The sequence below is a fragment of the Halichoeres trimaculatus genome, unplaced genomic scaffold (genome assembly GCF_033239565.1).
Source record: "Halichoeres trimaculatus isolate MK-OKI-2021-1 unplaced genomic scaffold, fHalTri1.1 fHalTri1_scaffold_2, whole genome shotgun sequence".
In the NCBI taxonomy this organism is placed as follows: Eukaryota; Metazoa; Chordata; class Actinopteri; order Labriformes; family Labridae; genus Halichoeres; species Halichoeres trimaculatus.
In genome coordinates this window covers 26,632,418-26,659,267 of record NW_027437180.1, presented here as the reverse complement: position 1 = coordinate 26,659,267, position 26,850 = coordinate 26,632,418, and the positions used below count along the sequence as shown (strand labels likewise).

At 39.0% G+C, this 26,850-nt stretch overlaps 1 protein-coding gene across 2 annotated transcripts in view; it reads right to left on the bottom strand.

The window, feature by feature from the left end:
- coro2aa (coronin 2Aa) overlaps positions 1–26,850 on the bottom strand; it is a 38,195-nt gene that overhangs the window by 3,518 nt on the left and 7,827 nt on the right. Inside the window, exons 1-11 of one of the 2 annotated variants that reach the window (XM_074695093.1) lie at positions 18,410–18,695; positions 11,168–11,368; positions 7,839–7,955; positions 6,912–7,061; positions 6,068–6,247; positions 4,980–5,096; positions 4,160–4,264; positions 3,984–4,080; positions 2,619–2,731; positions 2,396–2,486; positions 1,289–1,548 (exon numbers count right to left, since the gene is read on the bottom strand). In XM_074695093.1, the coding sequence (XP_074551194.1) occupies positions 1,289–1,548; positions 2,396–2,486; positions 2,619–2,731; positions 3,984–4,080; positions 4,160–4,264; positions 4,980–5,096; positions 6,068–6,247; positions 6,912–7,061; positions 7,839–7,955; positions 11,168–11,368 (1,431 nt within the window). In that variant the 5' untranslated portion in view covers positions 18,410–18,695. Of the gene's footprint in view, positions 1–1,288; positions 1,549–2,395; positions 2,487–2,618; positions 2,732–3,983; positions 4,081–4,159; positions 4,265–4,979; positions 5,097–6,067; positions 6,248–6,911; positions 7,062–7,838; positions 7,956–11,167; positions 11,369–18,409; positions 18,696–26,850 lie in introns of those variants that run through there. The other variant, XM_074695084.1, reaches the window with a different exon arrangement.

Below are 26,850 nucleotides of genomic sequence, written 5' to 3'. Positions count from 1 at the left end.
CTTTGTTCAAGACAGCTTTTACTGGATACAACCCGATAAGTTAAGGTATTAATCAGTACAGTTAAGTAGCGCTGTTGTTTGAAGTGTGACAACAAGCAAACGTTGTAAGTTTGTGCAGTATGTCAGTAGCTGGCTATATGTAGCGCTAATAGCAGCCCGGTGCTACAATGTATCTGTAGACTAACGTTACAAAAAGCAAACTGTGGGTTTGTACTGTACTTTAGTAGCCGTCTATACATAATACTAACAGCCCGATTGTGTGAGACGTGTCAATAATGTGTAATGTTAGTGAATCCTGGTTATGTCCTGCCAGCATTCATCTACCAAGCAGAGTTAACGTGACCTCACTCTTCATTGTATTGACAGACTCTCAAGATTGAATGTGGGTTGGAATGAACACTATCACAAACATCTTAGCCCCTTTAGCCTTTAGCTTTTTTTCTGCTCTTCCATCCTTTATCTGTCTGACAGTTAGGCTCCTGTGTCCATCATTACTAGTAATTAATCCAAGGAATCATTTTCAGAAGAAAAAAACTAGATCTCTCTTCTCACTTCTACACTTTGTCAGCTGGCGTGGTGTTGTCATAGAGATTTACAGATCATTACAAAAAGAGAAACTTAAAATTTGGGGAAAGGGAAACTCATGATGTGCTTCACAGGTTTTGGACTGATAGATCTCAAAGACAAACAGGAGTAAGATTCATCCAACTTTTGAGACAGAGAAATGCTTGCTTGCCAGAAAACTTTGATGTTAGATTTTAATTCTTATGGTGATGCTCAAGATTTATTCACGTAGAGTCTGCCGGATGTGAAACTCATAATTATGTTTTTTTTTTTTTTTAAATTAGTAATAACATACTATATCAATAAAAGCATTCCGAGCATTCAATATGTATAAAAGTTTGGCATTATTACAGTCTCAACCTGTAATGATCAAACCAAAATGTTAGTTCAAAGGTAAGAGCATGTACCCTGCAGAAATGATGGCTATAATTCCAAATCTTACACTGGACTTGTGGCGAGCACAGAGCTCAATTTCACACAGCTAAAACTCAAAAGGCTGGTTTATCTTAGACGTTAAATTGTGTGTCCGTTGTATGGAGGATTTAGCCCAAAGCAGAAAGCTTTCAATACAGCTCTTGGCCCCTTGCTATATGTCAACCCTCATTCTCTCTTCCCCAGTTTCCTGCTCCATCTACTGTTCTGAAAGCCCAAAACAGATCTGAGGGAAAAATGTTCAAATTTAAGGAGTTACCCTTCAAAGACTATCTCTAAAACCCTTCATTACCTCATTCTCTGTCCTGGGAGGGGAGCAAAGAGCAAGGTCCTCTCCATTGCTGACGGGTGTCTGACTCACATCGTCCTCTGTTTGTCCTCTGTCCTCCTTGCCGTCTTTGGTTCCAAGTTTGTCCTGAATGTATGCGAGCTGCAGCGCCCCTGGTCTACTCTGAGACCTGCGAGAATCTAGCAAGTTTCCCATCCCCTTGTTCATCTCTGGATATGACTCTGCTTCCTGACTTCCAGGCTTCAGAGACATCAACACTGGGCCTAATGGACAGAAATTATGAATGAAATTACTGTACACTTTTTAGAATATACTCAAATGGGTACAAATCAGCCAAAACTGAAATAATAAAATAAAATCTACTAAATCACATTTAGAAAATGGAAGCAGATCCCACTTTTTGAATTCATTAAGCTCTGAAGTGTCACATCAACATCATTCTGGGAAAATGGCAGATATGTTGTTCAGATAGGCTGTCACCAAAGGCATGGGCGAGGGTTGTTTTAATTGTGTCTCTTTTTCTAATTAGTGTAATACAATACCTTGATGAGCAGGTATGGATTTTAATGGCAGCAGTCATTATTAAACAAAATATACATTTACATTGCAGAGCTTGGTCATGCTTCTAGAAATTAGAACGCTTTTAATATTATTTTGTTATGATGTCCACATTCAAGTATATTTATTATTTTTGAAGGACTGACATGAATTAATATGATTAAAACATACAGTAGTATTTTTAATATATGTAATACATTTTGCATGTAACATAATGATGTGACTTCTGCTGTCCTAATCAATAATTTTAAGAAAACTTTGAATTAAATAAATACATTAATAAAAAAAATAAAATGCTTTTATTAAAAAAGAAAAGTTTTGTTCTGAATGACATGTAACAGTAAAGACTAAATATTGAAAAACAAACATCAGACTTCAGCCATTGTTGTCTCAATACCGCCACAAACAGGTACATCTCAAGCTCTAAGATTATGTACTTTTTGAGCAGTTCATTACCTTTCACACTGAAGGAGCACCTGTGAATCCCCCAGCAACTTACCTATGTACATAAACGTTACACACACTTACACACAAGCACACACCAACTCTGACCTTTATCAATACCGCTGAGCCACTCCTCTGCAGTCAAAGCAGGTTTGTTACTAGCTGTCATTGGATAGATGTCCTCTTGGTATGACTCTGACTGGGGACACACACACACACACACACACACACACATACACAGAATACATTTAGACTGAAAGGCTCACAACAATATGTTTCTCTAATCTCCAGTGTTTGTTGTTTTTGTGTGTGGCTGCATTTGCATTCTCACCCTGCGGGGTACAATCATTGAAAGTGGCTCAATAAAACTCTTGATGGTCACCAGTTTGTAGAACCTGAACACTTCACAGGAGCTCACGTCCAGACCCCTCTTTGGCATTACACCTTAGGTAAAGCAAACACACAGGCTTAGACAGTTTTACTGGTACACACTTTGTACTATACTTATAGTACCTTTCCATTTTACAATATTTGGTATTTAAGTAAATATGGTGCAACTCTAACTCTAAAAGTGAACTTGGCTTACTTCTTAACCTTGAGTCAGGTGTTCTTGTGTGATACAAAAAAGAATGTAGTATTTAAAAAACAAGTTTTTTTAAAACTTGAAAGCCATTCATCATACACACATACGTGCCTTTATGATGTGCTGCTGCTTTCCCAGGTCAACACTGCACAGAGCCACACCCTCCCTGAGAACAGGTTCAGGAGGGTGCACACATGGAGATTTTATAGGCTCCCTAAACCTTTAAACCTCACCTAAACATGAGTATAGACCCTCAAAGTGAAGCTCATTTATACAGTTCAGTACCTAGTTATCTTAGTTCTCTTTCTATGTAAAAATGTCTGGTCACAGGGCTGCTGGTACAGCCAGGCAGCTTAGGTGAGGCACCCCGTGAGGCCAGTCCTCCAGCAGGTTTGAATCACTTCTGACTTTCACTTTGTTTATGGTTCTGTCCTGTCCTCTCTAATTAAAGGCAAAAAAGCCAGGAAAAAAACTTGAAAAGTGGATGGTTTAACACCATCTAAAACTTGAGCTCAGACTGTGCAGAAATGAAATGGACAGAGCTCCAAAGAAAAAAACGAGAGGATTTTGTAATTAATCTTGAAGATTTTTTAAAACAACAAATTTCAACATTTCAAGCACTGTTCAACAAACCACAGTTATTACTGAGGTTACTTTGAAAACAGAGATAGCCAACACAAGTGTTGTCTGTGGTACAAAGAAACAAAACAAAAACATATTAATTGTTATGAATGGTAAATAATAGGAAAAACAAAACCATGTCTGCAAAAATTGATGAAAACTTCTAATTTTCCATTCAACAGTATTCATATCTTGAATTCAAATGTATAACATGTCAGTCTGCAGGCTGAAGCATATAATGTATGTCACCAAACATGATCTACTACTCAGGCTCGTATCAGCTGGTTTTGCTAGTCAAATAACATAGGCTTATTTGCACAGCAGCTTTGCTTACAGGTGCAGGCAAGTCAGAATGGCTAGAAGGCAGGCAGAGCCTCAAAACGTCAGTCATATTTTACACGCAGGCAGGTCAGGAAACACTTGTGAAAAGCACAGTGAACTTTGAGCTCTTTTAGAACATACAGTGTGTGTATTTGTGAGTGTTTTTCTCACCCATTCCTTTCTGAGGTAGGTGTGAGCGGTAGTCTGTTAGGTAGTGGATGTATGGTTTTTCAGAGCTCATCTCATAGTATCTTATATTCCCGTCCCCCTGTTAAAGACACAGTCTGTGAAACAATAATATTTAACAGTATTTTTTTTTAAATATGTAAACACTTGGTTGCTTTTACCTTTCCAGCAATGTAAAGCATGTGCGTGTCAGGGTCATAGAAAGGAAAAAGCACCCCTGATGAACCGTCCAGGTTCTCTTGTAACAGAGGTGCAGACAGATCATCCTGAAAACACACACAAGTATTAGCAAAGAAAAAACATCCACAAATCCCTCATACCAAAACACTTCAGTCATTGAAATCCATAAGAAGTACTCTGCAGAGCTGAATTAAAAATATTAAAAGGTTCAATCCCTAATCCCCATTTCAGCTGTAATCTCTCACCAAAGATATACACCCTCACAAATCAAAAACACACCAGCTTGCTGTTGCCACAGCCTAAAAGATGTGATGCACTCATGGACTCAGCTAAATCATTATCAAGAACATAACATCTCTGGCTCTATGAGATCTTTAGATAGCCTGCTGGGTGGCCACCTGTCACTAATCTGTCCACTAGATGGCAGAGTTGTGTATCTGAGAGGATTGGAAAGAGTCCTATGCTTGAAGGAAAGAGTGTGCTACATTTTTTGTTCTACTGTTATTACTGTTATTATTATAACAGATGATCCTATTAACAGTTTAACACCTCTGTCCCACACTTAAAAAAAAATTCTGTAATGAACTTTTTTGTTTAGATTTTCAACAGAAAATCTTAAAAAAAAAAGACTACATGTGAACATGACAATGAATTTAGCTCTTTTTACCACTGATCAATCAATGAATGAAGCTGGTTCAGGTGTCAGTGCATGACTGAAATTATGAATTTTGACACCTGATGAAGCTCTATGTGCTGATTAAAACCATGACATTTCAATAATGGAATTTCAACTGCTCTAACCTGATCCCACAGAGTTATCTGTCGATGATTCCAGGGCGACGTGCCTGTGGTGACCAGCATCTTCAGGTTACCCAGCACCACCACCTTGGTGGCTTTGTGCATTTTGCTGTTGCCTTCCTGCAAACACACACACAAAAACACATCACAACCAAAGCACAAATAAAAAGATTTTTAATTACATTAAATATCAAATATTAGACTCCAAAATATTACACAAGAGCTCAAACTACAACATTTATTGTGATGCTCCTGCTTGTTAGGAGACTAGCACAGTGAAAACAGACTAACTTGAGTGTTGTGACCTGAAGACCTGTGGTGGTCTGAAGAATTACGCTGCAGCCTGCAGAGGACAAAGGTGTCACTTCTGGCTATGAGGTGCTGGACGGTCACTTGACACTAAAACTCTAACGTCGGTTTGGGGCACAGATGGCCTAGCGGTTTAGGTTGCGGCCCATGAGGTTCGTCCTCGTACAAGTGGCCCAGGTTTGAGACCAGTACACCAGTCCGTGGGCTGTTTCCTGCACCTCGCTCCCCACTCTCACCCCCTTTCATACTCTATCCACCGGTTTCTCCTCTATCATTAAAGGCACAAAAAGCCCCCCAATAAAACTTAAAAAAAAAGGGGTTTCGAGGTTTGTTTCCAACTCTATTTCCAAATGTTGCTAAATGTTGTGATTACAGACTTTATAAAGGTACTGTGTGTCTTCGTAACTGGTAAAATATAATTCCAAAAAGGTTTACATAAAGAAGAAATTGTACTACAATGCAAATATGCCACTCATTGTGTCAAAAATTCCCTTAAAATGCTTTTACAGACAGGTAATGGCTCTGCTAAACAGCTATAAAACTCCTCGTCACGTCTGTGGTTATTATCATACATTAATTGATTTAAAAAAAAAACCCACTGATACATGTTCCTTCTTAGTTAAAAGCTTTTTTCCCTCACTGTTTACTTTTAGATCAGCAAATGCATGCAGAAGTTATCCTCTTACAAAATAAGAACACTGTTATTCTGAAGTTAAACAGATAAATTAACTAAATTGGTTGAAAAGAAAGACATGCACACACACACTCAAACAAAACATTACCTGCAGCAGGTTCCCTGAGCGGGGCTCTATGAGTCGGACCTTCCTGTCTTTGCAGGTGGTTGCTAACAGGCTGCCGTCTGTGTTGAAGGCCATGGAGAGGACCACATCTGTGTGAAGACTGATCGTCCGCACTGGGTTCTTTATCACCTGCTCAGGACAGTCCAGGTTCCAGATCATCACCTACAGGTGTAGACACACACATAATATATTATGTAATATGATATGGTATTAAACAGTATTTTATGATATGATACAATATGATACGGTACGATACAGTACGATATGGTATGAAGCGATATAGTATGACATGCTATGCTATAATACGATATTTAGACTTTCAAAAAATTAGGATACCCAAGACAAAGAACAAAATTTAGTGAGAGCTACTACATCTTGTATCCATGAGAAAGAAAACTCAAACAAACTTGAAGCAAGTCTGATCACGTTGTACAGCTGCGCAGTTTAAGGTATGATTGTGCTACTATTGTTCTCAAAAGAATATTGCTGCAGACATGATTATGAATAAAATTCTCCTGGTTTGGAGGTGCTGAGTGGGCCTGGATTTAATGCTCTTCAGTCAGAGTTGGAACGTGTGAGAGAGCTGGATTTCACTCCAACCTCTGTAAATAAATTATAACAGCAAAATAAAAAGTGCTTGATACAATACTCCCTTATAAAACATTCTAGGCCAACATTTACTTTGTTAAAGCTAAGCCATGAGCAACTTTCAGAATTAATAATAACGATCTGTTATAATCAATAATCACTCCGATGACTTTGAAGGATTTTTTTTGCGTGGCTGTGTTAGGGTCAGCATGTGAGTGAGTGAGTGTGTTTGTGTTACCTGGTAGTCGTAGGCCGTACTGAACAGGATGTTGTTAGCAGTTGGGTGCCACTCGATGAGGCCCACCCTGCGGCTGTGACCTTGAAGCTCCTTCCACGGTACTGTCAGGTTCTTCAGAACGCCATGAGGAGGGATCTCCCAGACTTTCACCTGCAACAAGTTTGTATTTAGCTTCATACAGCCTTTAAACAGCTTTAGTCATATTCATCGTTAAGTTACTCTTGATCAGTTTTACATATAAAGCCAATGACACAAGATTAATACAGACAAGTATGGCTGAATTAGTCAGTTACTTTAGCTGACATAAAATTAACCACAAACTGTTTCCATAACCCTTCAATTGAATTGTTCAGTAGAAATTATTTAGAGTACCATCTAACTAAATATGTTGACTTACTAATTATGGTGAAAATACTTTTATTTTTGAAGGCCCATGCTACTAGTTACATAAAACAAACCATTGACTAATAAACAATCAGGACCAAGTATTTAGCTAAACCTCAAACTGTCTTAAACAGTTCAATTTCATTCAAACAGATTAATTTTGTAGAGCTGGATACGTTTTAAGGATATAATTCAAATCAATAAGCACAAAAGCTAGAAAAATAACTCCTCCAAGAAAACTATGAATAGCAGCCAAAAAATATGTAATGATAATAAAAAACTGAAGAACATATTCAAAGTAAATAAACACAGCCCCGGGGAACACTTTGAAAAATAAGAACGTGAGATGTGTTTTTACTTTTCCTTTCTCTCTGAGTTCACAGGACCGTCTCTGCCAGCTCAGAGTTGAGGAATGTGAGGAATGACTTCGAACTATTCTTCAAGGCTAAACGCAAAGGCAATAAAATTATCTCCCTGCTGCTACATGCTTATATTCCAGAGAGAAAAGATAACAAGTCAGTAAACCACTTGATGAGAACAAACCGTGGCGTCCTCGGAGCAGGAGGCGATGCAGTAATCGTTGAAGGGATTCCATTTGACGTCCAACACATTTCCTCTGTGTCCTGAAACTCTGGGGTGGTGAGGGTCCACTTTACCTGTCTGATAGGTGAAAACACAAAATCGTTACAAAAAAAATGTTCAAAATTTTCAGGAATTATGTGTATTTGCTTTCTTGCAGAGATGATCGATGTCACTGTATGTCAAATGTGCAGCTAAAGTTTATTGCTCACTTAGTTTTTCTATCCCACTGAATAGAAACAGAACAGCATGCCTTGCTCCCTCTGAATGGGAATGAAACCTGCTAACCAGCACCTCTTAATCCCATCGATACAAGTTTAATTGGATTTGTAAAGGCAATTCAAAACTGGAATGAAAAATCAATTTACAAGCATTTTTCAGCCAGCCTTCTTGGCTCAGCAAGGAGGAAAGAGACAAATATAGGTATTTTCCAAAATGTCAACTAAAAGCTTTGTTCTAAACTAAACAGTTTGTTTCGCTCTAAAAAGTAAAACCCCACCCCTTACCAATTAATAAATACTGATTTTAATATCAAATAAAAAAGTTAATAATGTGTAAATAGTTACCAAGAACTTCTGTTCATATTTTAAATTTTTAAAGGTTTGGGTTTTATAACTGAACTACAGTAATGATCTTATTTTCTGCTTAGATAGATAAAGTTATATATTTAAAACAATTTAATTTTGACTTTGGTACATGCATTTTGCTACTGTGTAAAAGCACTCATTTCAAAACTATAATCAACTCATCATATACAAATATTAAAACTAAACTGAACAATAACTTGTAAAACAGAAAACTCTGGATGTTAAAAAAACAAGTGCAGCGACATGTTTTTCTAGATAACATCAATGAAATAGGCTCAGGTAGAAATGCAAATTTTATATCCCTGGATATCAATTGAGATAAAACACCTAAAACTATTTAATGTGACAGTTATTTGTAATTTCTTTTTTTATTTGTAATTTTTCTACATTCCACTTTAAGTCGTTAAGTTGTCAAAAGTCTTTTAAAGGAAAAAGCAGAAAATGCTAGTGCTGAATGACATAAGTAGGTGCTGTACTATAACCACAAGCTTGTTACTAATTTTTTCTGTCCATTGTTTGGACCTTGGCAGGTGAAGTGCAGTTGAGTGTCCCCCGTGCTCTTGACTGAAAAATGTTTATTTGCAACACTCAAGGGAAAAGGGAGCAATGCTTGCAATGAAAATCAGCAGATCAGAAAAAGTGAATGCAACATTCTGTCAAAATGCAGCTGAAACTAAGATTAATTTCTGCTTATCATCTCTTTATCTAAACAGGACAATACGCTAAGAAGAAGAGACACATCCCGGCTTGCAGGGACTGAAAACACAGAACATGAACCAGCTCAAACTGAAGGTGTATAGACACACAAGTGTTTATGACACATGCTCTGGTATTCAATGATGCTGTTACAAGAGAGACGTCATAGTAGATTTTCTGCCCCAGCATGACTATACTCCTGCTTTTTGTATGAACAAAGCTGTCCTCATGCTGACACACATGCCTGCAGGCAGATTATTTCGCAGGTGAGGTGATGTAACAAGTTTCTGGTGCTTCAAGCAAGTCTGCAGTAGAACACTGCATTTATTGTTCCAGTATTCATATACGTTTACTACTTTCCAGGCAAAACAATAGCGTATCTGTAAGTGCAAACTTAGAGATGGGATGGTAAGAAGACAGAGTGTGAGTGGGAGAGGTGAAGTTTCACCTTTTTGAGAAGTTGAAAGAGGAGGGTAAAAAGATGAGTTATGTCATTCCTGAGCTTGTATGCAATACCTTCCCATGCCAGGAGGATGGTTGTAATTCACCTTGACATTTTATGAAGATTAACACAGACAGAGATCAAGAAGGGAGAGGAGTCTCAAGACTCTAAATTTTACCCACACACAAAGAGAGGGAGTGGGTTTATTTCAGAGATGACTGTTGTTACTGATTACACCAATGGATGTGCTAATAGGCATAAATAGTGTCCATAGGAATGTATGATTAACTGTGTTTAAGTTAAGGTTTGTAAAGTGGAAGATAAGGAGGATAAGAGTAATGAGGTGGAGAAACAAGACCACATTGGATGTTTAGGTTGTGTTCTTTTTTATAATCTGAGAGCAAAGCTGTCGTGTCCAGGTGTGCTGTGAGTGCAGGAGCAAGGCAAGAGAAAAAAACATAATGCATACATTGACTAAAAAATATTAGTTTAAGAAAATCTGAACTCTGGTGGTATTTTTGGAGGAAGATTCTGCTTAAATTGAGCACTTCCTACTTTAACTCCCACCACACAAACAGACAGCTCATTAAATCTCTGTGAAAATGCCCAGACACAAGAAATATTTGGGCAAAAGCACCCTTTGTTTCAGTTTTCTGGTTAATGGTAGGAAGCCTTGAAAAGTAAACAACCATATTTTCATACTTAGAAATGTTCATCTTTGAGTAATACATGCGCCACTGAACTACGAGATTCATAAGTCATCTTAGTTTTAGACATATTTTACTCAATAAGGCAAAACATGTTGGAGAAATCTCAAATTATACACCTCTGGAAACAAAATATAACCAGTCTGAACAAAACTCTTTTTCTGGCAAGTTAACTATGCAGTTGTAGATGAATTTTGTTAAAACGTTTCATTGCACCCCTTGATCACACCAGTAAAGATGCTGCAAAATATTTATAATCATGACATTTGAACACTTTTTGACTGGGGCAGCCAAACTGGGGCATAGACTTTTATAGGTGAGGCTCGGTTTAATAATTACTAGGGGCTTAACTCAAATCAAAGAGGGTTATCTCCACTAATCAGATCTAATTCAACTTCTCAAAATCTCAAAAGTTGTATTCTTGATTTTAGTTTTTTGTCTTTGAGAGGTAACCTCATGAAGTTGTTACATTTAAATCTCATTAACTTTATCTTATGAGGGCCAAAGCTTAAAAAAATGTGCATGGGTCAAAGTCATTATCTAAAGTAATAATGGAAGGAAGGGTTCTCAAATGAAATGCTAAGAGGTTAGAGGATTTCTCAAACAATCCAGGAAGGAAGCGCTTAAAATCAAAACAGTTAAAATAATGGATAACTACTATAACTAAAAAAAACAAACATTTAAAACAAATAAAGGTAGAAATAATTGTCAGTCAGTGAAAATAGCACTTGACACCACTGAACCACAGTTAAGTGAAGATTGTTTTTTTTCCCCTTGTTTTGGAATAAATAAAAAGAAATTTCATTTTCTATTTTCAGCACATTGATGGAGCACATGCTTTCATGGAGAAGACATACTCACATGATGGAGAGACAGGACCAGGAAGGCCCCTCCCCCAGCACATTCAGTGATTACTGCCAGGAAACGAGGGTTGACAGCACAGAAGTTGTTGTCCTGGACGCTACGTGTGATTGGCACACCATCGTAGCAGCTCTCTTTGGTGGCGGACTTAGCGAACACGTGGCGGAACTTGGAGCTGCGGTACTGAGGACGCCATGTCATCTGAAAAAGGACAGAGAGGACAGAGAGAAAGAGGAGAGAGGGGAGGTCAGTCAAGGAGGATCATCACTTACAGTTATGGCGGTGGGGCTTTTTATACTGCAGCTCTAAGTTACAGCAAGAGCAAAAAGCAAAGAGATGTGATTTCCAAAACATGAGCACATCACTATAAGCACAGAGGTTTTAGAGCCTTTATTGTTTTGTAGCATAATTCCAAAATGATCAAAAACAGCACTGGTGTTGGCTTCTAACATCCAGGCTTTGTCTATGTCTACCTTCTATTGTAAAGCTGGTACCGTCCAGTCTTGCAGATTGTTTGTGCCTCTGAGAATTACAGTAAAGTTACCACATGGGTTTAAAGAAAGAGACTTTTCTCATCCCTTTAACTTCACTTCATGTTCTGAAAATGAGATTATTATTACTCACCGTGGCTTATTTTCTTTCATTGAAACTGGCTTTTTAATACTTCAATCAATATTTCTTCAATAATTTTACATTTTTGATTAGAGAAACATTAATTTTGGGGCGTCCTTAAAACCATTAACTGAGACAATTATTTACGAGTAAATTAACAGAGAGAAAAACATATGAGACTTCTCGGATCCACAGTCTCTTTTTAGCAGCTTGTCTTAGGCTAGTCGATGTATATGTCATTATTTTGAGAGATAAGTGGTTCTGGTCCTCTGGGACGAGGCCTGGCCAGCCAGCATGTCTGCTATGCTACTCTGTCTGGCTCTCTGCCTGCCTGCTGCATGGTCATTATTTATAAATTAGGGGTGGAGGAGGTTGATGGATAAGACGTTAACGCAGAAAAAATTGACAGAGACAACAACTCACAGAACACATAAAAAAAATAATTGTGATGCTGGGAATTCAACAAAATAATACAAAAAAAAAATCAGGCTGAAACCTGTGACAGCATCCTGTTTTTTAGGTATCTCTTATGTAACAACTCCTCAATTAAAAAACAATGACATCATTCTCAGATTTCTGGCCAATCATATGATGCCTATATAAACACAGTGACATCACGATGGGTGAAGTAAAAATAAACAGGTTATGGTTTGCATGATGCAGGTGTGGCTGCAGAACTGATGCCAAGCAGGGAATAAAACGAACTGGAGGAAAAATGTGGACCAAAAGGGGACTCTCAAAGTAATGCTGCTTGGGATCATGACTATCTGCATGTCTCCGTTTACTCTTTCACCTCTCAGCTTCTAGCCTAAGGCCGTCACAGGTAGCTTCATGCTGTCATGCAGGAATGTTTCCACACCTGAATGGATGGTCATTAAACTTCTCAGGTGTATAAGAGGCAGACTGCCTCCAAGGCACTATTAGTCACAGCCAATTTACAGCTGAACCTGCAAAAATCACACATATGCTGGGTATATGTTTTGTTTTATTTCATTTTTTAGGCTCTTTTTGTTCTTTTTCTGGTAAGGTCAAAAAGGAAATTGCATGCACTACTGACAAAAAGCGGCATTAAAATACATAATTTTTCACTATTTTCCCAATTTTGAGCAGCAACCACTACATTCAGATTTATCACTGTTGTTTTAGCATACAACAAAATAGTCAGGCTATTGCAAGTTTTACTCCTATAGCACCCCTCTAGTCCTTAAAACACTTTTGCACTATATGCTACATGAACAGCACCTTGTCATGTACACCACCAAAGCTGTGATCAAACTCTGACTTTATTACTGCAAGACAGCCAACTCTTTCACTGTGCCACAGCTGATAACTTGTAGTTAGCCTTCATGCTAGCAGATCAGACGTAATCAAACAATGTAGTTGTGCTAAATGTTAAAAGTATACTAAATGTTAGCACTCACAATGGTAGCATGATATTCTGCAAAAAAGATTTACAGTAGTTATATTGCTGTCCTAGCATGCCAGCATGTGCTAATAGCAATAAATAGCTGTTACTGGTTTTTGAACTAAACTGATGTCTGAACTTTATGGCTCCTGATTTAAACATAGTGAATTAACACTGTTATGACATTTTATCTGACAGGACAATAAAACTTATGATTTCACTAAAAATAAAGTTATAAGATCAACAAAGTGGATAGAATCCAAGGTTCACACTGCTAGCATGGCTAGCATGTTTGAGTCACAAACGCTGAAACAGCCAGAGTGTGGATCTTTCAGTTTGTGTTTCACCCATAGAGGAAGAGGAACCTCTTTCATCTTAGAAGATCCTGCCTTCTACATGCATGCATGTTTTTCTTTTATTTTAATGAGGAAACTAACCTTTCTGTGAACTGTCAAATGCATCACTCAGCGAATATTTTTCAGTTGAGCTCTTTTCCACTGTCCATGCTACTCCTGATACTCTTGTTTGATTTCTTCTGTAGTAGAGTTCCTCGAGTGTTATTTTGTGTCTGTTTCATATCTGGCTAAAAACCTCACACTTCAGAAGCTTTGACAAGAAGATGGATTCATCAAACAGTTTCAGGTCTGAGAAACATATTCCCTCTTGTACTATGGACTTACTGACATGAATTCCTCTGTAGTGATTTTCTTTTGAGCCCATTCCTCCCATTGTATCAACTCAGACATCTCTGATAACAACTGTGTTGCAACACTGAGCCACACAAACAGCCTTGATCATAATCAGCCTTTTGAACCTTAAAAATATTGCTCTGACGATACGAACATTTAAAATGTAACTTTCTTAACTTTAAGATAAGATAATAAGACCCTAACTTAAATAAAGACATGAGTGGGACCTGCTTGAAACTTTGCAAATCAAAACGAGAAGTTAACCTCTGTCAAAATCTAAAATTAACCAATATTTTCACTCATTCAACTAGTTGGTGCACATTTTTGTTCAAGGAGGGACTGAACCTCTCTGAAAACGACATGGTCTTGAAAACTTGACATCTGGGTTGATATCATCAGCATTCATGCGTTGCTGAGGCTTACAAGACCAGAGGGAGTGGCTTCCTGGGCAGAAGCTAAGACGTCTTGTTATAACTAAAGCAGGTTGTAATGAGGTCATTGGCAGCTACATTTTGGAGCAGGTAACAGAGGCAGCACGGTGGGCGGCCTGCCACAAAACTGATGATGAAAAACAATATTTAGCTATTTTTACACCGTCTTCCTGCTGATCAAAGACAGCCAGGCACGTTCACTGACAGCAGAAAAAACGGTTATATTAACAAAGCCTTTACGACAGGCCTTATGTCTGTTGAAATAACACGCAGTCGTTTTTTGTCAGAGGGGAATTTATTTTAGTCCATGACCAGAGAGTCACAGCAGCAACTGTGATGAGGGGGCTGTAAAAGCAGTCATAAAACTAAACTGAAAACACAGATATGACTCTAAAAAGAGATATACTGTACATCTGGTTTCATCAGGTACAGATCTTGTGTGTGTCTGTGCCTGTATATAGATGTAAAGCTTATGTGTTCACCTTTTTATAACCTACAGGTTTTTTTGGGGGGGCACATCATAACTCATAACACGTATCCTAGCAGCCACTCCTCTCTCTGGAGTGCTGGAGGAGAGGCAGAAGTCCAAAGTTTACTAACTCAAGTCAAGATATCAGTTACTTGAGCAGCACTGGGCCTGAAGCTACACACAGAGGGAAACTTGTAATCCTAACACTCCAGCAACTCTTTCAACACCTTCAACCAGTCTTCTGTGTGGACTTTTGTTCGTCTTTTGTCCCTAGACTTGCTCTAAAACTAATCTTTTTATAAAACCAAGCATGCAGCAGCCCCACCTCCCCAATCTGCAGAAGGGATAAGATGTAATGTTTTGTAAACGCTCCAGGTGAAATTCAAGACTAGGAATGCACAGGTGTGAACACATGGTGTTGCAGTGTGCTAAGAAAGTGTGTGTGCACACAAATTCATTGTGCGTGTCTGGATGAGACACACGTACCTCTGATATCTCACACAGACGACTGCTTACAACCTCTGTCTCGTAACAGGATAAGAGCCAAACAGGTAATCCAATAGCTGCCTTAATGCTACAGAGCGCATATATGTGAATGAGTGTGAAAGGTTTAGACAGGCTGTGTTTGTTGTGTCCGCAGGTGAGTGTGTGTTTGTTTAACCAGAGATTCTCTTGGTTTGGTCCTCTTGTGTATGCTTCACAAGGGATCCGTACAGCAGAAACGGCAAGAATATTCAATGAAATAACTGATTAGCTTCAATAACACGCAACATTGTCTTTGCTTTTATTTGCACAGTAATCTTTCACAACAGCAGGAACATTGACATCAGCAGGAACATTGACATCAGCATGACTTAATCAGCCTTCTATAGCTTGGAGCAAGTTCACTGTACAGGAACTATTGTACATGCAGTTACTCTTTGCTGCTATTTCTCTTCTACATAAGTGCATACAACAGCTGCTGGTGTTTACATGTTAAACACAATAAACTGAGCTGATGGAGGATCCTGCAACCTACGGCCACTGTGATAGAAAATATGCAACACCAGAAGGCTTTGTAAAGGCATATTTTACTCTCAAACCTCAGTGCACACAACTTTTAGCATGTTCACTTTGTCTCATTAAACTTCAGAGCTTGTGTTAAAATCAGGGACACTGTGTCCAGGCTACAGATTGGTATATGTCATCAAATGGGACAAACTGTGGTTGAAAATGTGAACAGATTTCACTGTTAAACTGATGCAATTCTGGTGATGGTGCAATAAGCACAGATAGCAACCGCCATGAAACATGTGAGAAGCGTTGACCTCCACATGTCAGTTTGTATAGCTTTAAATTGTCAACATAGACTTAGAACAGTTTTGACATGCAAAATAATTAAACTCTAACATTCAATTTAAAAGAATTAATTGCATTCAACAATAGATATTAAAGCAATTTCTTAAGAATTTAAAAATAACTGTGACAGCCATTGTGTTTACAACAACAGTTTATAATCTGATTCAGCTTTATAACATGTTATCCTTCTTAGTAAGAGCTTTTTTTTTACTTTTAGGCTGAATTTTTTATTTAAATCATCTGACACTGGGAAGAAAAGTGAACATTGTATGACATCTATCAGGTGACTTCTTCTTTTTTTTTTTAACACATTCACACTGTACATACCCACACAACTGCATTTGAACTCGTCTCTTCGCTGTAACAGTTATTTGAGTTTAATTTTAAATTTCTTTTGGAAATCTGCACACCCACCACTGGTACATTGAGATCTCCAGATAAGCTCACAACAGTCTTTTATTTTAGGAGGCTGTTTTACATGCACATGGATTCATGAGCACACAAAAGTCAATTAATGATTAACGTTTACAGGAGTCTGGTGGGATGGGTGTGGAGAGCATGAATGAAGACAACACACAGCTCCTGCTCCTGCACATGACATGAATTTTATAAATACTGACTTAAAAAAAAAGGTCTGACTTTCTTCTTATGTTGTCTGTTGCTTGTAAGAAACTTGAGGGAAAGATTACGGAGCGTTACTTTTCTACTTAACTTTGTTCACTGACAAAGAAAACTGAGGAAGCATAAATCAATTGAATGTATGCAACAGTAAAAGAGAATTGAGCCTTCTATGAAATGCTTCCTCTGATTTTAACATCTTGGGTTTTCATTTATGGACTCAGATCATCATTTTTTAAGTAATCTTAGAACAGTGTTCATAAAAAAAGCTCCTAAAAGGTTGAAATGTAGTGACTTCACTGCTACAAAGCCAGCTGGGCAAGAAACAGAGGACATCACATCTTCAGACAGTTGAAACAGATGCACCTGACACGAGGTTAATAATACCACATCATTCAGGAAAAGTGTTTGCCTGCTTGGCTGCAGCAGCTACAGTGAGTTAAAGAAGCAGAGATTTATGTTTTGCTTTGTTCTGTATCTCATATAAAAGTGTCCAACCTGTAAGGTTTGTTTAAAAAACCTTTTAAATCATTTCACTTTATGTATGTTTTAATGGGAATTGTTTTGTTCAAAGTATGAACCGCTGCAGTAAAAGAATGAAGCAGACAATCTGATGAGGGTTCAAGGACAGCACATCTCACATTTAGCTGTAGGAGCTTTCTATCAGCTTCCATTAGCAAATGTACACAACTCCTGAGTCCATTAGCAGCTAAAGGACATCCATGCCTTGTTTGTAAGACAACAAGAAACAAATCTATTGTTAACAGACACTAAGACAGCAGTATGTTTTGTGTGATGTTTGCAGTCATATGGTGGGAGAGGTTTGTAAAATACCAAACCTTCCTTTTTTCCACCAACACTGAAAGCTTTAGGTCACTGCATGCTCACAGGACTGATGGGTTAGCTCTGTAAAATGAGTATGAGTGCTGATATTCACCAACACAGCAGTGCTCTCACATAAGTATACAGCTTTTAGCATGAGAAATAGTATACCAGGCTTAATGAAAAGACCTCAAACAGACTGAATTCAAACCACAGGTCATGTACTTCAGTAAATGTTGGTATCCTGAAGACTGGAAGCCACTAGAAATAGCCTCTGTGGTTAGAGATGACATAGCTGAGACACTGGGTGATGATGTCATTTTCACTGCCTCGGAACAGTCTCAGTTTCATATTGACTTTTTTTCTCTTGTCAGCGAAAAAAAAAACAGAAAATACACCCATGCTCATGGCAGCGAATGAATGGCTGCTTTTCCAAGTTTGAGCTACTGGATAATTAACTCCAAGGAGCAGAAGTGAAGTTGGTTCAGTCGGAGTAACTATAAAAAACAGTGCCTCAGATATGCACTGATTTAGGCAAAGAGTGTGCTGGAAGAGAGACTTTTGTTTCATCTTGTTCAAGCCTGTCCCAAGCACATGCACGCTGACTGACTTTGAATCCCCCAAGGGAAAAGTGAGCTAACACATGCACTCTCACAAAACCACACACACACACACACACACAGATGAGACTGATATTTGTGGACACAGGTCAAGGAGGGAAAATGATCAATAACAAAACGTCAAGTTGCAGAGCGAGCAGGACATGGAAAGAATCTGTGAAGAAACGACATGGATGAGAAGAAAAGTGTGGAATTGTAGGAGAACAGAGAGCTGAAGTGGGAGTTTAGCAGCACTCACCCTGTCGAGTTAGTCGTCACCTGCACGAGAGGAAGTCGCAGAGGATCCTTTATATGAGAAAAGGTTTCAGCCTCTGGTATGTTAAAAAAAGCCCCAAAACACAAAATCTTAAAGAAACGCTCAAAAGTTCCACCTGTCTCACTGAATCTCAAGAAAACACACACATGCACACAAACAGACATACAACACAAACACACACACACAGTCTGTCCAGCGGTCTTGTCCGAGCTTCTTCTACTTTGATGTGTTTAGTCCATTCAGACAGTCAGGAAGAGACGCAGGGTGAGTGTATGAGCAGCATGGAGCCCAGTGCGTGTGTGAACAAGCAGGAGGAGAGCGCAGGAGTGTGTACACTCCCTGAGAGGGAGGTGACGGCAAGGAGAGGGAGAGAGAGAGAGAGAGCAGGTAATCACTCTCTCTCTCTTCTCTGGGAGCCGCTCCCTCTGTCACTCCTCCACTTTTTGCTCAATCAGGACTTCCTCCATGATCTCAAAGGAGGAGACACTTCTTTCGTTTTATTGCTCAACAATAAATGACCTCCTTGTCATAACTGTTTCTCTCATTTTTCTGTATGTTTCTCCAGCTTTTCATGTCTAATGGCAGGTTATCCAAGTTAAGGCAAGCTTATTTTGGTGTCAGTTTTTTAATGCAAATACAGTTTGAATGCTACTGCTGTGCAATGATAAAATATTGTTGATGCAAACAGAAACTAACATTTCAGTTCATGTCATAGTCTGCCAGTCAGTTCGCCGTGACTTTCCTGAAACTCCTCAGGATGAAAACCTGTGCGTAAAACCAAAGAGGTGAGACCTGCACTCAAAACTGAATAGGCTGGATTGTTTGGCAGGAAGCCCAGCAGCTGCTAGAAAACCCAGTCCACTGTCCACATGGCTTCATGGACAGCTCCAAGAATCACTCAGAGTAAACAGAGTCATTATGTAATGCAGCATTAGCACCAGAGGCTAAGAGAGGCTAATAGGTCGATACGTGAAAAGAGCTGCCCTCTCACAACCGGCCTTCAGCGCGGTCAAACAGGGAGAGAAGCTGCGATGAATCAATCATTACTGCACAGACGTGGATGCCTGCACGCTAGCTGTAAAGTATTCAGATTATCAATTGTGCCTAAGAGTTTAATTTTAGTGACTCAAACAGCCAACAAGGTCGATTTTATCCACCACTGACGTGTCAAACTTTATTTAATGCTGAGATTTCTTTTTAACCTTTACACTGATCATTTAACTCTAGTCCACTTTGTTTTTATGCTTGTCTGCTTTTTTTTTATTAGTCCACATACAAGCAAAGGGAAGTGAGCTGCCTTTTAGGTCGTAAAGACTAAGTTAAAACCAAACAAAGTCATCCATGCACAGCTGACAAGAACGAACTGAAAGTGCTTAATGAGACAACAAATCTTGTGGCAAATGCATCAACTTTCAAATATCAAGTTACAAAAAAGAAAACCTTCACTCCTATCTGACAGATATAAGGACCATTTTCTTGTTTCTGTTTCACCTCTGTTATCTGCATGCTACACCACTGATAAAGACAGCCACAAACACATGCTCCTCTCCAAAAACAGGACAGAGTCTAACGGTCACACACTGCCCCAGAGATAACACACAGGAGACACAAGCTGGTACAGATGTACAAGGAAGCTGGCATTATAAATCTATCTGGATAATTTTGAATTAGCTGTGATTTTATATTCTCACTAGCCCTAACATAAACAGAATTTTAAATCATAGCAGTCACAAAGAAACAAAAAAATTGTTTAACTTGAACTTACTAATTCGTCACTTAAATCAGATTTGGCACTTACATAACGTAAAGCGTCACCTGTTTGTCTCTGTAGTAAAGTATATTTAGTAAGAGGTTATTTCTTGGGTTTCAGCTTCTTTCAGTAAAGTTGCCACATGAAATCTTAAATACTAATGCAAGGGTTTTCTTTCAATAAAAGATCAAATAGCTAGCAAGTGATGTGTAGCTTAACGCTGTGTTCACATCAACATATTTAAAGTTTAAAATCAGATACACTGACTTAAAAAATTACTAATATGTGTAAGAGCTGATCGTACAGCAACATGCTTTGATCAGTCATGATAAAGCCCATAAAGAGAAAGACAGAGAGGTCTATCCACTGATCCAAAGTCAGAAAACCAAGACTTAAAAGCTGCTCAGCTCACTGGGTTGAATTTCTGATAAATCCTTGTTTACGTCTGTCACCGGGAGCCGAGCTAGAGGCTGCTGCTGCTGTTGACGCTGGAGATGTCTGACGGGACAGCAGCCGCATCAGTCTCACCCGGCTCCGTTATCCGTCATCCCATCCTAAACTCCATCCAGAGACTTTATAAAATAGACTCCGTCATATCAATCTTACTGACAAGAAATGGGCACCACGGACGACTGTGTTTTTTTTTTGTGGCCGATGCTGAGATAAAGCCCCGTCTTGTCAGCTGCACAAAACAAATCCAAGCATGAAAGCCAACTCACCGAGTCCGCAAAAGTGGACTCCATGTCCTGTTAATCTAGTATTTCTGCATCCATCCATCCAAACACATTTTAATCATCTTAATGGATGGTCAAATTAAATAATACTTTGGAAGAAACACAATAAACACAACCCGAAATGCCCAATCTCACTCATGACAACCTATTATTCATATTGGCTAAAGCGGAGTAAGATAGCGAGTTCCTTTTGTTACATCAAATGCTATACTGAAAACAGCCACTTCTTCCTCTAAATTTGTGCCTTTTTTGTTGTATAACATACAAAATCAGGGATTTACTTATTCTACTGCCATTATCAGACAATGTTAAGTGTTAATCTAGAAAAAAATGTAGCCTGCAATATGCTCTTTAAACTGAGGCAGAAGCAGCGGGACTCCGGACTGTGACGTCACTTACAAATGCCGGTTTTTAATGCGGAAGTGCAAAAACTCGTACTAAAATGTCTCCAGAAGACCCTGTGGTTTATTAATTTAGGAAATTCTTGCAGGATATTGTTTTCAAGTGATTTTCCTTTCAATTTCTTAACAGTTGTCTTTAACCTGCAATATGCCTTTTAAGCTCATCAAAACCAAGCCTGGTATTTTTCCTGTGAGATGCTGAGTTCTGTGTTTTCCAGAAGAGCAGATGTCAATCTGACACAGCAAATTACTCTTTAAACCCTCAGAGTTTCAAACATTTCCAACAGTTTATTTTCAGCTCAGCTCTCAGCCTCCAGTCCCAAAGCCTGTCTTCAAAACACTTCATTCCTAACCTCTTCAAATAAGACCTCTGCAGAGAAAAAATGCCATCTTAATAAATGATAACTTTCCCCCAAATGAGTCCACCACTCCTAGAGCAAGTGGCAGCTCAGCTCGTAGACCCTCCAAAGTTGTAGTTGTTTCAAGTGGAACTGTTCTATTCAGGGTTTTTTTTCCACACATTTTTAGCAGCTTTTTCATAAAAAAAAAACAAAAAACAAACTTCACTTACATAAGATGAACTGTCACTCCACACCCAGTAGTCCTGCACTTTAATTTCTCTTTATATAAGAAATTATGCAGGCATAAATTACAAATACAGATGCTTGTTTGCTCAAACACGAGCTAACCTGAGGTCAGAATAAACAAACTTCAGTCTGAACCACATGTGAGCAGTGAGCAGCGTAGTGTATCAGCCAGTATAAGCCAGCAGGTGTTAATGATATCAGACAGAGAGTGGTTTTATTGACCAGTGCCACCCTGCATACACTCCTTGTATCGACAGCTTTTATTTATAGACTCCTCGCAAGCAGCCAAAACGCTCCACTTGTATTCAAACACTGTTATTTCCTTTCGTTACGCTCTTGGCTCTGGATTAGACTCTGGCTTTTCCACTGATAATTATCAATAAGGACAGGGCAGGAGTCCTAAAAGCTCAAACCACAAGGCTCGCTCTCTCTAATCACAGATCACACACAGACACAGACTAATAGTTGGCTGCTGGGAAAAACTGACACTACAGAGACAAACAATGACCTTCCCTCCTTCCCTTTGTTATCCCTGATAATCTGCCTGACTGTGTTTTGACTGTGAAACACCTGGTTTCAGGGCCAAGTACAATCCTGTGGAGGCCAAAATGTCTTTGCTAAGGTTTCAAACCTTCTTTTCAAACAAGAGTTTAAATTGTTCAAATGTTTAAATGCTGTCCTATTTCAGTACACGTGGGCAGGTGCAGTCAATAACTGAATAAGTCATCAGGAGCCATCGGTCCAGAGTCAACAGAAACCCCCACAAAGACAGACTGATTGAAAGGCCATTCAGAAAGCAAATAAATGCTTAAATGGCTGCCTGCTGGAGAAATAAATTCACCTATTTCTGCACTGATAGGTCAGAGCCGAGCAGGACTGTGCATGAGAAAGGTAAGGGCTTTCTTTCACCCTAAATTTGCATGTTGCTTTAGGCTCTGGTTTTGTTGCTTGACTGTGCAAATGAAGGGGCACACCTGCCCAGACGCACAGACTCTTAGGCCTTGTACATACATAGCCAGGTATCTTCAACCTCATACGTTTTAAAAAATACTTTCATCCACATGCACCGGGCAAATCCACCGGTTCGACCAAGGGGCAACATCCAGTTAGTAAGAATGAAGCCTATGCAGAAGTGCTACATGTTGCTGTTCATCGAGAATCCGCTTGAGGCTAGCTGCAGAAAGACCCAAAGTCACGTACACACCCAGCCATAAAAACAGACTTTTACGGCATTTAAAAGCATATTCACAGCCTGGTTCAAAAAACGGCTTGGGTCTAAAATGCTGATTTTACTGTCAGCACACACTGTACAGTAAGTGTATTTTTTTCTAACTTGGGGGTTTAGAAGTTATTAGGATCGTTTTATTGTCCAATCAGAGGCACAGATCAGGTCACGTGACTGACGAACGCCCTGGAGCTGTATGAAATGAAACTCACAGCTGGCATCATGACGTATGTGGTTGCCTTTGCGGATTGGCTTCGTTTCAATTGTCAGGAACAGACAGGTGATGTCGCAGAGGCTACGTCCATGTTTTATACAGACTATGGGCTCGGCACATGCCAGACTCATTATGGGCAGTGTTTTCCTGATGTTAAACCAAGCGGCAACCTCCGGTCTGAGAATATGAGACAACGCGGAAGTGCTAAAATCTGCTGTTTCTCAAGTGTTCGCTTGAGGCTGGCTCCGGAAGTAGCAGAATTCACATACACACCAAGCCAAAAAAAGCCCTTTTCAAAGCAGAAATTAACCTATTTACAGCCTGGTTCAAAAAACATCTCCTGTCTGAGTCGCTAATTTTACTACTGGCACCCACTGTACGGGGGGTGAATTTTTTTCTGACTCGGCCGTTCAGAGGATATTAAGATCACGAGCTCCCCCAATAAGAGGCACAGCTGAGGGTCATGTGACCGACAGGCGCCCTATGGCTGTAGGCGAAGCCCTTGCCACTACCAATATGGCCGCTATAGCCGATGTGCTTCATTTTCTGTTTCAGAAACAGACGGGTGACGCTGGCGAGACTACGTCCATGTTTTATACAGTCTATGTGTTAAACCCATGCCATCCGATCAGAATGAGCCCCCTTCATTGAGCTATGACGTTTGAGAATCTAAAACTCTGTCAACTGGCATCTACACAAAACCACGAAACTAGAGTTTTCCAAAATCTTCACTTTGGCCGGAATTTTCAGAAAACATCATTTTTAGTGACGTAAAGCTGCAGTTTCATGTGGAGGACAGGCCTAAATATATGCAGTTTCTCAAATAAATAAACATGTGTGGACATGGCCTCAAAGTCATCACAGTAAGCAACAAGTGAAATTACACAAATTATTTATAACATTTCAACTGAATCCGACTTAAAGTAACCCTTCACTCTTCACCCTTCAACTGTTTATCTATTGACTTTAGAGACTGAAGTTTCAGCTTTGAAGCAAGAAGCAACCCCAACTGTTAAAAAAAGAAAACCCTGCAGCTTCCTGAAGCATGTCCTGTTAGAGTCCAGGGTATCAAAATTTTTATCAACTTGATGGAAGTGTAGATGCTAGCGTGTGGGACTGAACGCTGGGGCTGCTAGCTCCACTAACTTAGCCACATTCAGCAAAACTGTTCACATAGTCTAATTGCAGACATTTCATCTTGCTCAAGATAATTGTTGAGGATAGTTGTAATTTTAGTTTCTTTTTGTTTTTTTGCCAAATTTCTTGGGGCTTTTTATGCCTTTATTTGGAGAGGACATGACAGCAGATAGAGCAGACAACAGGGTTAGAGTTATGAGAAGTAATACAGTTCAGTACAAGTTGGACAGACTTGTTGAGAGAGAAAATATTCAAACAGGTGAGGTGCTCCTGGCTCTTTCTCAACAGAAATGCTGGGGGGGAGGGAGGCTGGAAAAAGTAGTTCATGCTCTCTGTGATGATATTTAAGAAGACCACATTTCCAATGCTCAGTTTTTAAATTTTATCAAGAAACTGAGCATTGGAAATGTGACTCCCTGCATACAAAAGTACAGCTAAATCCAAAAAAGTTAATTCACCACATCAGCATATCACTATCTAATCAATTTCCCAACTCAAAATGGATTAAATGGGCATTAGGTTTTAAGACAAACTATAAAGAGCTTTTGCAAAGAAGCACAGCAACACAACCACAAAATTAAGAAACATGGCTCATGATTCTACAGGTTAGATCATAATCTGCTCATGTGTCTTAGCCTGTTAAGGTGTGTCTAAGTACACAGATACAATCACTAGGTAAAACCTTTACCGGACTAGTCACAGTGTGGAAACACCTCTACATTCCTTTTTTTTTCTTTTATCTCAAATAAGCAAAGCACAAACTTTAAAGTCAGCACGATGACTAAGCGAGTTGTGGTCAGTTTCAAGACCAAGAGACAGAAAGGTGACGCAGAACAGCGGACATGAAATGGTTTGGGGGATGAGGTATTTGATTAGATGATCCATCTCTGAACTATGTTGATCTGAACAAAAGAGGTATGTTTCATCACATAAACCACTGAGGTACATCGTGTGATAGTGATCTCAACCTCCAGTTAGCTTAAATGTTACGTGAGTCACATGTGAGCAGGCCTGTTCTTTCATGTCTCCTCTATCTGAATTAGCACAGCTGCTTGAACCAGATCCCAATCTGTGATATCGCAGCTTTACCAACCAGCACACATTAAACTTGGCAGCAGAAGACAGTTTGTACAGCCAATAATTCCTGAATTCATACCAAAGAAACACTACTGGCTAAATTATTATGAAAAACAAATTCAATGCTCTATTAAACTCTCTATGTCTTCACCTAAACGCTTTATCCAACAAGATAAGAGACGCAAAGGATTCAATTTTCAGGAAAGTCTCATTAGAGTTTCACATTCAGCGGTCCTACAAACAATATCTGTGATTGACAAGCTGGAAAATAAGTCAATTCCTTTATTGGCTTACAGGATAAGAAAGTACAGGCTGAAAAAACACTGCAGGGAGAGTTTTACAACCACCACATACTGATAACATCATAGAGATACAGCAACATTTATAATAAAGTCACACTTTGAGTCCCAGAAGTACAGCTACGGTGTACAAAATGCAGCTCCTAATACAGAAAGATGGAGGAGACTTATTTGACCGAATCTTGGAAATGGATCTGTGTTGAGGGCTGTGTTACAAAAAACAAATTGACTGTTCAAAAAGTTCCACCTACCCTAAATTACTCAGTTCAGCACAAACTGAGCGCAAGCAGCTCCCTCCATTGTCAAAATGGGAAAAGTGTGGAAAAACTGCACTTCCTCTAATGTCCACTTGCTTGAAAACCTCGCTTGAGCCAATATAAAAAGCATCTTTTTTTTAACAGCTTGGTACAAAGGTCATTTCTTTAGTCCTAAAACTGCACCGGGGGTTGGATTTATTCATGACTTATCCATTTGTTTTGTATTAGGGCTAAGAGCAGCGCTGTACAGTCAAATATAATTTAGGGGTGTGGCTGTATTGATCAAAAGGTGGGCACTTGTTGCTTTTTGCCAACAGGTAAAACATCCACCTCACCTCAATCTCTATGTTGGCTTCAAGACCAGTTAGCGACTGCCATCATCAGATTTTTTTTATTCCCTTTCAAAGATAATTGCTGCCACTGTCAGTGGCAAGTAGTTTATGACAACATCTCAGCTCTTTTACTGAGGTGTAGGAGTTAAATATCTTCACAGTAACAATACAGATTATATCCATGAATCTAGTTTCTACTTTTCACTGTATGTTCTGACAGTTTTTGCCATCATGGATTAAGAATAAAATTGTACCAGCAAGTTTGTCAAAACTGACATCTTAGGTAGAAATATTCAACGTGTAAACCTGGCACTGTCAAATTCAGAAACTGTAGGCTACTTAAGATTTAAAGTATTTTTCCCAAATTTGATTTGAGTTTATTATACCTACAGATCATGGCATATACTAGC